Consider the following 13,804-nt stretch of genomic DNA (forward strand, 5'->3'; position numbering starts at 1 on the left):
TGTTTGGAGAGAGGCCATGCTCACGTAACTTTTATTACACTGTATTGTTTCAACAGCTCCTTTTAATTATTAGCTGTCCTTGTTAATCTCTTAATGTGCCTAATTTACTTTATTATGGGTACGTTGTACATATACAGGAGAAAATGTAGTGTGCTCAGAATTATCTATGGCTGCAGGAAGTCATTGGGAGTCTTGGAATGTGTCCCCTCACAGAAAAGGGGGAGCCATGGTATTCTAATGGCCTTTTACTTCCAGTATTACTGCTGTTGTTGTTGTTTGATGGCACCGGGAGCTGATCCCAGACCCGTAGCACATGCTGGCAGAGAACTCTACCGCTGATCTCTATCCTGATCCCTTCTTTCTTATTGGCACGTCTGTCATAGACCTTGACCTCCAGCTACACTCCCTGCATCATTCATTTTCAGAATTCCAGATTCCTCTCAAACTGAAGGTTGAGGCAGGCAAGTCAGAGTCCCTTATTTAAAGCATCATACGGCAAATGCCCCATGACAGGGGATCTGCCACTAACTTGTGTGATTTTAGGCAAGTTGCTGGATCTTATACAGTCTACCTCCCAGGGTATGACAATGAGATGAATCTGCTGATACAAAATGTTGGTTCTGTGGGTGTCAACAGAAGTTAGCGCCCAGTCCCACTCTTACAAGATGATGCAGAAAATGTTACACCAAAGGCTGAGTTTGCTGTCCCTGACCAGGCTGCCCTGGCCACTCACCCTCCTTCAATGATGAAGTACCGAAGCTTGTCATTGCTGTCCCGGGAGGGGGTGGCATAGCATTTGTTGAGTGTGAGGATCAAGTGTGTGGAGTCAGCTCCAACCACGAAGACCCCCACATAGAGCACGTCTCGAGTGGTCAACACGACTTCCCCCTGGCGGTAAGGGTGTTTGTAGGAGGCATTTTTGTAGAGTGCCATCTTGGTAGTGAAGCTGCCCTCTTGAGTCGGAACTGTCAGGTTGATGACACTAACAAAGAAAGACTCATATGTGAAAAAAAAAAAAACCTACCAAAAAACAAAACCCTGTTATTTATTCAATTACCTGCCATTGTTCAAGCTAAAATGTGGAGGGAAGGCAGAGCCTACAGTCCTAACATATAAGGCTGCCTAGTATAATTTGGTCCCTACATGGGGCAATTTACATTTAAATTAAATTAAATTAAATAAAAAATTCAATTTATCAGCCCCCTGAGCCAAATTTCAAACGCTCATTGGTCACAGGTAGTTACTGGATCACATAGTTTAGAAACAAGGCATTCCCATCATTTGTCTAGAGCATTTTGTTTCCGGAAACATGAATTACATTTTCTCCGGTGCTTCAAAAGCAAATGCTAGCTATTCTGATGCTGCTAACCTTAGCTGTCAAGGAGAGAGAAAGCACGAGAGCAGCCCATGAAATTCTCTACCTCAGCATAGGTTTCACGACAGAGTCCAAGGAGATCTTGATATCCAGCTCATAGGCGCATGAAAATTCTACGTTGATCGTGCGGTCCCTAGTGATGATGTTGCCCGTGTTGTTGGCACTCTCGATCCAGATTGTGTTCTTATACATGATATGAGTGCCATTGGACTGCAGGTCAAGGGGAGGTCAGAAATCATTAAAATACGGGAGTATGCGGTTAGCATTTCAAATCCATCCCCCGGAATTGTAGAGCAGTGGCTTCGTTCCATACCAAACCCAGAGGCTAGAATACATGGGCATGGAAGCAGCCTTGGCACCAACTGGGGGAAAGAAGCCTTGCCATAGCTGTGAGCAGTGCCCTTCAGTCCGATAACCTCGAGTGCCCATGGAAGGCAGATTCCATGTACCACTGACTCCCAACTGCAAACAGACATCTGCTGGAACTCAGGCTACAGAAAGCATGAGATGCTGGCAATGCCCGGTGAACGTAGATGGAATCAGAAATTCTTTTTCAGTCCTTAACTTGAAATCTCTCTTCTAACAAACACATTGCTGGGTACACTTACAAGTACCACCTGAACAAGTGAGTTGCACCCTCCTGAAGCCACCCTCCCTCTGATAAAAGCACTAATGAACAGAGGCATAATCTTTATTACATCACAGGAAAAAACAAGAGAAGTGAGATACTTCATTAAACCAGACACTGGAAACCCTGACTCTACAAGCCGGGCCCTCTCTGTATTCATACAGCCGACTCCTTTCTTCAGCTTATGACCTAAAATAGCTGGAGCAGGCTCTATTTACCTGGAAAGACAATAGAAGCATAAGAAAGGAAACAAAATGTGTGCAGATGTAGAGAACAAAGAGCCGCGGTGGGATATTGCAAACCCAGGAAAGGAATGTACACTCAGAATGCTCCTTCAGCTCACTCAACCACTTAGCACCAAATAATGACCGCTTTCTGTCTTTGATTTTTGCATGTGCGCTCTGCTGTTCATCAGTGAGTGTATTTCTAAGCAGACTACCCTGCCTTTAAGGATGACCAAGGTCCAAACTCCAGGGGATGTCACTACCTCAGCCAAGTGCCCTCTCCTGCCCCATTTTCTCACCTGCACGATGTTTCCACAGTTCCCTTTGGTGTTGTTGATCTGAAAGGAGATAAAATCCTCCCCCTCGATGCCCGTGCATTGTCTGTCATTGATCCTCACACCTTCTCTCTCAAAGCCCAGCTGGAAGAGCTTGCACTTAGATATGGACACTTCCATCTGGGCTGCCTTGCAGGTCACCTCTGCGTCGATGATGTCATGTGAATCTGTGGGGACAGTGAGGAGGGCAAGCCTGTCGGTGGGAGTCAGTCTTGCCACAGGGGTGGGCTGGGGCCCCCACGGCCACCTTTCTTTAGAAGCAGGAAACAATCTCCACTCAGAGGCTGCAAGCCTTTCTAATTATGCTTTGATCACACCAAATGAGTGCATGAATTCATTCGAAGCAATAACTTGGGTGTTGGCAGAGGCTTATTAAAAAGATAAAAATGCTAATAAAGTGCCTTTTGTCTTTTCTGTAGAAACCCAGGCCTTCCTCCCACACATTCGGGTGGCAGGTACTTTTCTGTAAGTAACACACAAAGTCTATCACAGTGTCATCTAGCTGGGGAGCAGATGCCTCAGGAAGAGCCGTGCTGGTCTGACCCCAGCACCCAGAGCCCCGCCCGAACCCAGCTCAACAGAACCTCTAGTGAGTCCTGGTGAGCTCCAGCAGAAGGCTTTTTCTCTGAGTATAGAAGCACTCAGTACTAAACACTATAGGAACAAAGAAAAATATTTTTCATGTGCTTAGGTGAGGCACACTGTCCCCTTCTATGGAACATTCTAGTCAACTGGGTTTTTAATCTTTGAAAGATGCTAATATTAGCACGTGTTTGTGAATTACTTGGTTTGGAAAAGATCATGGAGCCAAAAGACAGAGCACTGCCCCTTTAAGCTGACATCCAGGTGTGCATGTCTGAGGATGACACCATTTCTAACCCTGGGGAACCGAGGTTAGGACCAGAAGGAGGGCTGGTTATCTGCTGTTCACATCCAACGTTTCAGCTGTCTTTGGGATCAAACATCTTTGGGCCAGAAAAAGTTGGCTTGAAGTCATTCTTAAGGTACCTGGCACTCTCCTAATTCCTTCTTGTTGGCATCAAACCATTTACTTATGTGGGGGTCTAAAAGAGCAACTTAGGTCTCTCTGGTGTTACTTGGACTCATGTGGAACTAACGGATTCCATTCATACACACATTTGCTTGTTGGAATCTACTGAAGAAAATGGTGTAGCTATGAGGAAATGACCACCAGCCCACGTTGAAGCTGTCAAATTGCTTCCTAGCTCCTCAAAGCTTTGCTTTTGGGTTTCTAACACAGTGCGGGGGGGGGGGGGGGGGGGGGCGGGGCGCATACACAGCCCCTTCCCTGGCATTTCCTTGATAAGCTTCCTCCTTAGACCTTCTGGGTGGAGACGGACTAGTCACTCACTGTTTCCATATGGGGGTGGCTCAATGCATCCACACAGTTCTCCTCCATTGTCCAGCTCACAGGTCCTGTTGGGACAGTCTGCCCCCACACAGGGGTCTTCAACCACTCCTGCTAAAAAGGAAAACACAGACACACACAATTTGATTTTCACACCTACACGCAGTAGCATTGGATTGCATTCCGGATTTGACACAGTCCAGTTGGGAATGATCAGGTGGGTACCTGCAAGTTGACAGACAGGGTGACCCTCAGAAAATAATGGCAAGTACTCGTAATTGGATGTTTACTATGGCTCTGCACTATGCATTAAGCTTTAACTGAATTAGCGTGATTGACGCTCACAGATACTCCTCAAGCTGAGTATTATAACCCCCCAGTTTCACAGCTAAAACTTACCCAAGGTCATTCAGGAAGGTATGTTGTAGAAATAAAACAGAATTATCTGCCAAGTCATTCTATAATTTCTGTATCCACCATACCATATCACAATTAACACACCCACCACACCATACATCTAATACGCTTTGTACATATTATAATTCCTTGAGTTTTCTGTATTCATAGAAAAGTCGCACCCAAATAATTTGTTTCTCTGTTTCCAGCACCCAGCTATCTCATAGGTAGTGCTCAATAAATATTTATCAATAACAAAACCCTTAGGACTCCTATGATCCCAGAGAAGGCCCTCCTATTGAGACTCCTGTGTTCCTGGTGCACCTTCTCCACAAACATCTACTCAGTTTTGTAAAAGTGGGCAGATCAACAACTACCCACAATTCTCCAGTTCAATCAGCAGTACCATTTTGCTGACAGGAACAAAGAATCAGGTAACGTGAAAGCTTAGAAGATGTGAAACTCTAGCCTGTTGTCATGACCAATGGTCCTGTACCAGATGACTCTTCATGCAAGGTTTTCAGCATCTCCATCTGACACTCACTGAGAGCATTCTCTTTAACAGACTCATTCGTGACATGATGAGTTTTCTTCCAATCAACAGAGAAAAATCCTTGTTCAACGTGCCACAGATTTTTGCTAAGGAAGAACATGTCCATCATGAGCTAAGATTGCTTTGGGAGTTTTTTTTTTATGGGGTTTAGAAAGGTCACACATTCAGTTATAAGAAACAAGCTCAGGAGAGCAATTGTCCATGTGATAGTAATTAATAACAAGACACTGGGTACTTAAAAACTACTAAGCAAGTCGATTTTTTAAGTGATTTTGTCACAGACACATACAAAAACAAGGTTAATAACAAAGATCAGGGGCTGGAGAGAGAGCTCAGCAGATAAGAGCCCTTGCTCTTTCATGGGAACCAGGTTTGGTTCTCAGCACCCATATGACTGCTCACAACCGTCTGTAACCCTAGTTTCAGGGCATGCAGCTTCCTCTTTTGGCCTCTTCAGACATCAGACACACACATGATGCACACACATGTATACAGACAAATGCATATACGAGATAAAAATAAATAAACCTTGTTCGATGTGGCTGGCTGCCAAGGCCTTCTAGTGAGTAACTAACTGTACATGGTGAGAGGACAGGGGTGGCTCAGCCTCACGCTTTAGTTTGTAGAAAGACAGCGAAGGGAAGCCGCCAGCCTCGGTTAAGTCTATCTCTTCTGAGAAGGCTTTCTGTTTCTAAGACCTTCGCTACTCACCCAGTGTTCAACGATTGACACAGGAGCAAGAACATGGCGGGCAGTCAGCAAAAGGTGTCAATGGCTAATTCCATACGAGAAGGGCCAAAGAGAGCAGAAATGATGAACGGTTCATGGCCCACGGGAAGAAGAGCTCACCCCAAAGTGTAGAGGCCCATCTCCCACTTGACACACAAGGCATAATTACTCCTTGACAGGAAGAAGTGTGTGTGTGTGTGTGTGTGTGTGTATGTGTACAGAGATAGCCAGACAAATTTCAAAGTTCAAATACTTACCTTTTAAGTTATTTAAAATGTTTTCCTTATGAACACAGTAAACTATTAGTTACCAAACAGATCTACAACAGACTAGTAATTTTCTTAACTGGAATCATCAAATATATATTTTAATTAACTGCATCAATTTTAGGTTTTGAACTGAGCCTATCTCCACACTTAATCTTATTTACTCTATAGACTCACCAATGTGTGTGTGGTTTGGGAATGGTCCTGGATAGATACTCACTCTTAGATGCACTCAGGGTTGGTATTGTGTGTCTGGATACAAACACATATTCTGTTGGTCACATCATCATACTGCACTGATGGAAATGACCATTTATATAATGGGCACATATATGCTTATATATGTATGTATATACTAAGAATTACTTCATTTACTTAATTAACCTAGTAAAAGGGTAAACGCATTGGATCATGGGAATACTATATACAGTGAAGTTTCTCCCTGGAGAAAACAATGCATGAAGTAGACGTTTTTATTTCACTATCTAGATGAATGTATGAACCCTGTAGACATCCATCTGCAGCTTCCTTTGAAGCCAGAGAGAGCCGGATTAATCCTGCTCATCTTGCCGCTTGCAATGCTTTTTTCCCTTTCTGATATGGAAGTCATGGTGGAGCTGAGTTAAGAACCAAGAGCAACCAGGAGTCCCAGACTAACTATGTCCTTCCACCAAGCCACTAAACTGATGCTTCTCCAACCAAGACATGGTGGACATGGTGGGCTAGTCTACCCTGGGAATGCCCCTCCCCCTTTGAATCTCGAGGACAGCTCACAGCTCCCCAACCCATGGAACAGATGGATAAGTAAAGATGGGGTGGGCCTGACATCAGACTAAGCAATGCTACCCACACAGCACCCACATAAATAAAAGAATTCTCTTACAGCAGTTCTCTCTCTCAATCCATTCGGTGCTAAGGATGCCGAAGGAGCGGCAGGCCTCCCCATAGGCGGCCAGGGAGCCGCACAGCTGGAACTTCTTGTGGTTGTAGCAGCCGTCCAGGTAGCAGGACTCGTAGAAGGGGAGGGGATCAAGGAGCCCGTAGCAGGGCTGAAAGAAGCCCTTCATGTCGGTGAGCTTCAGGCAGTAGCCATCACCCTGCATGGTCTGGATGTGCACGTTGTCACACGTGGCTGCGTATTGTGAGAACTGCAGCTCGTTGCAGCTGGGGGCGAGAGGTCTGGTCAGAATGAGTGAAGCAAAAGCAGCCATCTGAGTTCTCCCATAGGAGGTGAGACCGCGTCTGTTGTACCTGTTGGGCTAGTTAGCGCTGACGTTCATAGAATATGCAGACATCAATGCTAACTAGCAATAGGGCCTTAGGAAAGCCAGGCCCCAATGGTCTCTACCCACTTAAAAAAGGTAAAACAATTCCTGTTGTTCATATCACTGGGATAGAGTGAAGATAAAATACCAGAATGGACTAGTAGCCAAAGAGCTACATGCCAACAGGTATTGATACAACAACCATTCACACTTTGGAATAGTTCACTGGTATCATTGACATAATAATGATGAACAGCATATCGGCAGAATAACAACAGTAATGATGCCTGCCTGCAGAATTAAAGACCCAGGAGGAAATTCAGGAGTTTCTAGCTGCTTCCAATTTTGCTGTCAGAGATCAAAAGCAAAACTTTCGCCAGAGGTCTGTGTGCAGCTGAAGAGAGTTCACAGAAGGAAAAACAAAGACAGGCAGGAGGAAACAGAAGCAAATGAAAACAGAAACACAGCCCCTCCAGGGGATCAGGACCTTGTTTACTGGTGGGAAACCCAGAATGTCTTAAATGTCCAAAAGCAGCAGCTCTACCTGTGAGCCACTGGGTGGGCTGTGGAGGGAGACAGCACCAGAGCAGAAGTCAGGGAATCTAGTCCTGGCTTGGCACTCACGGACCTCCTCATGCAAATAAGCCATCTGTGTCTCCAAGTAAGGAGGGATACCCAGCTCTGGGCCCACTGATGTACAGAATGATCTTAACATGATTATTTATTATTCAGTGTTTGCTTAGGGCAAGGCCAGAAGCTCGGAGCATCCTTTCTACAGCCGGATATTTAGATGGTGTCTGACATGTAGGGCATAAAGGGATCAGGCCATTGTAGAAGCAAAGAAATGTCAGGAAGTAGAAACATGTTCACAGAGCCAGAAAGGTGTTGGCATGGTTCTGCAGCCAAGGGGGACCCTAAATCAAGACTCTTTGCAATAACTTGTTTAGCTGTGTCTCACCTGGCCAGAGGGGAAGTGGCTGATAATCACCTCTATAACCCATGTTCTCAAAAAGACTTCCTTGGCTCACGACAACTGCCTCCATCAACAAAGCCTTCTGGGAAGAGTCCAGGTTACCCAAGCAGCCCCAGGACTCGGGAGCCAAGGGCTGCCTTTCTTGTGTGCCAGCTCTTCATCCCGCCCCAGTAGGGGATCCTAGGTCTCAGGTAGATAGCTAGCTAGCTGGTGACAGCTTCAGATTCTAACCCCAGGCACACTCTTCCGAGTTGCTGAGAGCAGGATCACATGACAATTTAGAATTACATCATCTAAACCCAGCTCCTGCAGTTGGAGAAATTACTGGGGCCTCCCATGCACCTCAGCTCCAAGGGCCAAACTCAACGTTCGGCCTGACAGGAACGGAGAACAACGCTAAGGAAAGCACACTCCCTGTTCACACCTCCTCTGGATGTGGGGAGACCCCGGCAAGGAGTTCGTCCTTGGTCATGATGTGAACTACTGGGATATACTCACCTCTTCTGCATGCCATTGGTTTTCCAGCTCTGGGCCAGCACTACACTGCTCACCACAGGTTTCCCCCGCAAGGTTACATAATCGTCAGTCATGTCACCATTGAAGTTGCCACAGAGGCCACACACTTTGTTCTGCAGCCGCTCACTGATGCTGATTTTAATGAGGTTGAAACCGTTGTAGTGAATCTGGATGTCGGGGCTGGTGTCAATCACCAGAAACCCCTCGCTGCTGTAGATTTTGGTTGCCAAGCCAGTGATAAATGGAACATTCACTTGTGTGCCGTTCACCTATTAGATGCAGAAAGATAGAAAGTCCTTACCCAAGGGCTGGGATTGGCCCATCTTTCCAGCAAAGGGCCAGATGTTACAGGCTCTGTCTTCTCTACCACGGTTATTCAACTCTGACCTTGTGCTGGGCCATCAACCACCATGTGTAACAAAGTGAGTGGCTAGCTTCCAATAAAGCTTTATTTACAAAGTCAGACAGGAGAGGCAGCTCAGTCAATACAGTGCTGCCCTCAAAAACATGAGGAAATGCTTTCGATCTCAGGAACCCACATTGAAAAAGTTGGGCATTGGAGCTCATGCTTGTAATTCCAGAGTTGAGGAGGCTGAAACAGGAAAATCTCAGAAGCTTGTAGGGCAGCCAGTCTAGCCCATTCCTCAAGTTCCAGGAGGGTGAGAGACTCCCATCTCCAAAATGAATGAATGAATGAATGAATGAATGAATAAGGGTGGGCGGCACCTGAGGAATGATACCTGAGCTTGTTCTCTGATCTCCACAAACACCAGACCACACATGAGTCTACACACACATTAACACACAGAGACACAGCAAGTGAATTTGGCCACAGGCCATATACTGACCACCCCTGCCCTAGAGCTTAAGGCCATATAGTTATCCTGTAGTTTCCCGGAAAGAAGCAAACTGTAGGAACAGAAAAGTTAAGAGGGAAGAAAACATCAGAATAGTATTGCCCTGAGCGAATGGATAGATTTTTGTGTTAAACTTTCCCCAGCATCTACCAATTACCGAAAATGACATCATAATCCTGTTCTAAGGGGAGTCCAACAAGGTTACAATGGGCCCGGGGAGCTCTGTCATGTTTATTGTTTTCTTATTTATAACGTGCAAACCTGAGGTCTTCCCAGATGTCTTATAAACACAGTATTTTCTGCATTTGTCATTTTCCCACTTTATAAAATTTCTTGGCCTGTGGGATTGGAAATAACATGTTTTTCTTGTACTTACAAAATAAATTGGATTCCCCCCACCCCCTAGTTATTAGTGATGTTGTTCCATAAAGAAAAGATGGCTTCTTAAAAAATTCTGCCTTTCCTTTTGGCTGGCTTGAGGTGTTATTCGGCAGTGATATCTGTGTGGCTCTCCTGAGGGCCACTTCACCTCTTCCTGTATTCCCACCAGTACAACTGTGTCCACGCAGGGCAATTTGCAAAAAGAATTACAGTGTCAAAAACAGTTGCAGCTTTCCTGGAAGTTAAAAGCCATCAGTAAAAACCAGATTCTTGCCGGGTGGCGGCGGCGGCGGCGGCGGCGGCGGCGGCGGCGGCGGCGGCGGCGGCGGCGGCGGCGGCGGCGCACGCCTTTAATCCCAGCACTCGGGAGGCAAAGCCAGGCGGATCTCTGTGAGTTTGAGGCCAGCCTGGTCTACAGAGCGAGATCCAGGACAGGCACCAAAACTACACAGAGAAACCCTGTCTTGAAAAACCAAAACCAAAAACAAAACCCAGATTCTTCCCTTTAAGCTTGCAAAACGCCAGTCTCTTGCCTGGCACTGTATACTAAGCTATTTGATGGCCCTTTAAAGAAAAGTGCATTCAGTGCGAGATTTCAGCTGAGCTGGTAGTGGAAGGCAGAGGAAACCTGTTAATGCAGCTCGGCTCTCTCCTCCTCACAGCCCCACTTCTCACCCGAGCTCATTGTAATGGAGCCTGGCTCCACCTTTTGGGTCAATCTGAAGGGCCAGTCTGGTATAGCTGCAGGACTGGGGCTCAATAGTTCATAGCGCAGATGATTTTCCTAAGTGGAATGGATAGGGTATTCGAACCAAATATTAGATTACGGGAGTGAGTGGGTCTTTCACGTGTATTTATATGCAGGTCTTAGATTTACAAGCAAAAACAGCCAAGGCAATGGCCCTAAGGAAGAATCAATCTAAGATAAATCTGACATTTTCTTCCCGTTGGAGAGTCATCATGGGACCTCTGGTAGCGGCAGTTGCTCCACTGGGCTTTGTATTGTTGTTTTTATAGGCAAATGCTTGCCTTCTCTTTTTAGAGAAAGCACGGCAGAAATGAGGATAACGCCATGTAGTAGAAGTGGACAACGCCAAGAATAACTGCAAGGGCCCTTAAAAGCTAATGAGATGCCTTTTAGAAATTAATCCAGACTAAAAGCTGGCTTATCTACCATTTTATCACTTGGAGCTCAATTGCCGGCCTGCCGTCATTACAGCCTGAGACGCTAAGTTTCCTGCAAGGCCTTTGGAATCATGGGTAACAGAGGCAGTGGCCCATTCTTGTGTGCCCACAGGAGTTTCATGCTTCGGTTCTCTAAAAATCTGGCCATGTGTGTGGGATACTAGGAGCAATCCCTTATTATCCTTCAACTCAGTTATTCGGAATAAACTACAACGAGCAGCCCACTATCAAACGCCCAATTCCCTTGGCACATTTCTTAGAAATCAAAGCCAGGCTGTCACCTTGACAGTGTTCCGGTCATTGATGAGAATCTGCTCTTCGTTAATGTAGAAATAGACAGGTGAGATGACGGTGAGGTTGGGCGAGGACCACTTGTCGAAGTTGATGATGAGCTGGAAGGAGATGTCCGGCAGTTTCTGGCAGATGGTTGAGAGCACGAAGGCGCAGTTGGCCGGGAAGCGCAGGAAGGCACCATCGAAGGTGCGGAAGACGCCGCCTCCTGCCGCCAAGCAGTAGGAGGTCTTGGTGCTGAAGCAGCCGCGCACCCCGCTGCGCAGGGCACACTCCTCGTCTGACTTGCACTGGCGTGGGTCACACTGGATCAGGTTGCGCCGGAAGCAGCGGCAGCGCCTAGTGCAGTCTCCATTCCAGAACAGCTGCTTGGGCTGGAAGAGAGGTTGCCATTCGAGTTAAATTGTGACCTCAGATTGCAGTCAAGGCTGGAGACTCCAGAACCCAGCCTATCCTCCCTTTAACAGGGCTGGGGGTAGCACTAGGGAGCAGGAGGGAGGCTGCCTGGATTCAAACGCTTATCCCTTTGATGCAATTCGGAGGCCAAATAATACGCAATTTAGACTTTATTGGTTTCAATCAAGAACTCTGGAGTCTTTATGGCTGGGGTTGTTGAACTAATCAGAGCCTACCTGAATGTGCAGCGAGCTGTCAGAGGAGCTAGGTGAAGAGGAAAAATACATCGTAGATTTTTCTTAAGCCCGAGAATCATGCTTCTAAGAAATATAGGCTCCACTTTAAGATGAAATTTAAATTCACTTGGGAATGAGAGACCAGTGCTTTAAATCTCAACCAGTCAAAAGAGAATGATAATCAACTCCCATGATCAACCATTTCAACATTTCCCAATACTCACTCTTCCAAGAACTTCTTCCCTCACTCTGGCCTACTTCTGATTTACTTCTACTGCAAGCCTCTCTATTTCCCTGGGCGCTAAAGGTGAGATGTCTAGCCAACACCTAGGTCTCATAAAGGAAAGCTGTAGGATCAGGCCATTCAAACGTCTGCCCAGCCCTGTCACCCTGCACATGCCGTTTGGGGAACATCACTAATTCTTATAGTGTCATTTTGCTCATCTGAACTGGAGGTCATAATCACATCTCACAGGGCAGTTGGGAAGGTCAAATCAAATAAGACATGTAAACACATTCCCTGGCATCAAGTAACCACTCAATACATACTCACTGTTGCTATTTTTACAGAAAAGCCACTCAGCCTCCTTCAGAGGAATTACACAAAATCATTTAAATGCCCACAGCACAGTGTCTCCTCAACAGGAGGAGACATTGTTTTATATTCTTCCCCAGATGGGCAAGAATCTGTAGACACAATTCTACTTGGTAGAGTTTATAGTCTGCATCTTGTACTTGCTCTAGATTGGGAATGTTGGGAAACAGTCATGGCCGTCCACGTGGGAGGACCACAATAAGTAGACCGTGAGAGATAGGGACACTCCGTGCCTTTCAGGTGGAGCAATCCCTTATTGTAAGAGCCAAGGACTAGAAGAGTTTGGATTCGGGAGCTTTTCAGACTTTGGCATAATCGCATGTATATGAGATATCTTGGGAATAGGACCCATTTTCAAACATGAAATTCATTCCTGTTTCATATATTCCTTCTACACTTAGCCCGATAATTTAATACAATACTTTACATGTCTTGTGTCAAAGTTTCATAGTGTGCCATTTTTGACTTACAGCATCAGGTCAGCGCTCAGAGGGCTTTATATTCTGTAGCACTTTGTATTTCAGATCTTTGGATTAGAGATGTGCAATTTATATCAATTCACCAGACAGAAGAGATGTCTTAAGACACACAAAGGGGCCTATGATTCTGTCTGGCCACTGTTTTCTTCTTCGACTACAAATTTAACAATACCCTGAGACTGACAGATTGTGACTCAGATTCAAGGGTGAACAGAGGGCAAGCTCTTCCAACCAGTGCGTCACTCATCCTCCAAGTGAAGACATCAGAAGCCAGGTCCTTGCTCCTTCTAGATCTGCAACATATTCTGGGGCCCAGAAGCTTCACAAAACGGACTCATTTCTTTTATCAGATGTATACAATAATTGAGTGGTTGGCCTGGCCTCTGTTTGATAAGAACACAGACACCACATTGGTGGGAAGGAAAAAAAATAACCTGATGTTTGTGGCTATGACCGGGGGTAAATAACTCATCCACAGGAGAACTTGACTGTGAAACCAGCATCAGAGGCAATGCCTGCCCCATGCTGCTTTCTTTACCTTAATTAGACATGACAACGACAGCTGGGTGATTACCCTACATGCTAATGACTAGATGTGTTCTCTCTTTATTTCCAAAGAAATCTGCTGTATAAACAAGCCTCCAAGCGTGTTTGAACTGAGGCAAATGGATGTGGATTATTTGTTCTGTGACTTTGCCACTTTCCAGATATAAGCTGTTGTCAAAACCCACTGACTTTCTGATGAAAAACCAGAT

The 13,804-nt window shown here is 45.8% G+C and overlaps 1 protein-coding gene across 1 annotated transcript in view; it reads right to left on the reverse strand.

Moving 5' to 3' along the window:
• The window catches only part of Tecta (tectorin alpha), a 75,216-nt gene that overhangs the window by 6,987 nt on the left and 54,425 nt on the right, over nt 1–13,804 (reverse strand). The window contains exons 13-19 of the mRNA XM_076577459.1: nt 11,334–11,717; nt 8,612–8,898; nt 6,759–7,039; nt 3,935–4,045; nt 2,527–2,729; nt 1,422–1,585; nt 734–982 (exon numbers count right to left, since the gene is read on the reverse strand). Of these exons, the coding sequence (XP_076433574.1) occupies nt 734–982; nt 1,422–1,585; nt 2,527–2,729; nt 3,935–4,045; nt 6,759–7,039; nt 8,612–8,898; nt 11,334–11,717 (1,679 nt within the window). The remainder of the gene's footprint in view (nt 1–733; nt 983–1,421; nt 1,586–2,526; nt 2,730–3,934; nt 4,046–6,758; nt 7,040–8,611; nt 8,899–11,333; nt 11,718–13,804) is intronic.

This window comes from Peromyscus maniculatus, chromosome 7 (genome assembly GCF_049852395.1).
Source record: "Peromyscus maniculatus bairdii isolate BWxNUB_F1_BW_parent chromosome 7, HU_Pman_BW_mat_3.1, whole genome shotgun sequence".
Lineage (NCBI taxonomy): Eukaryota > Metazoa > Chordata > Mammalia > Rodentia > Cricetidae > Peromyscus > Peromyscus maniculatus.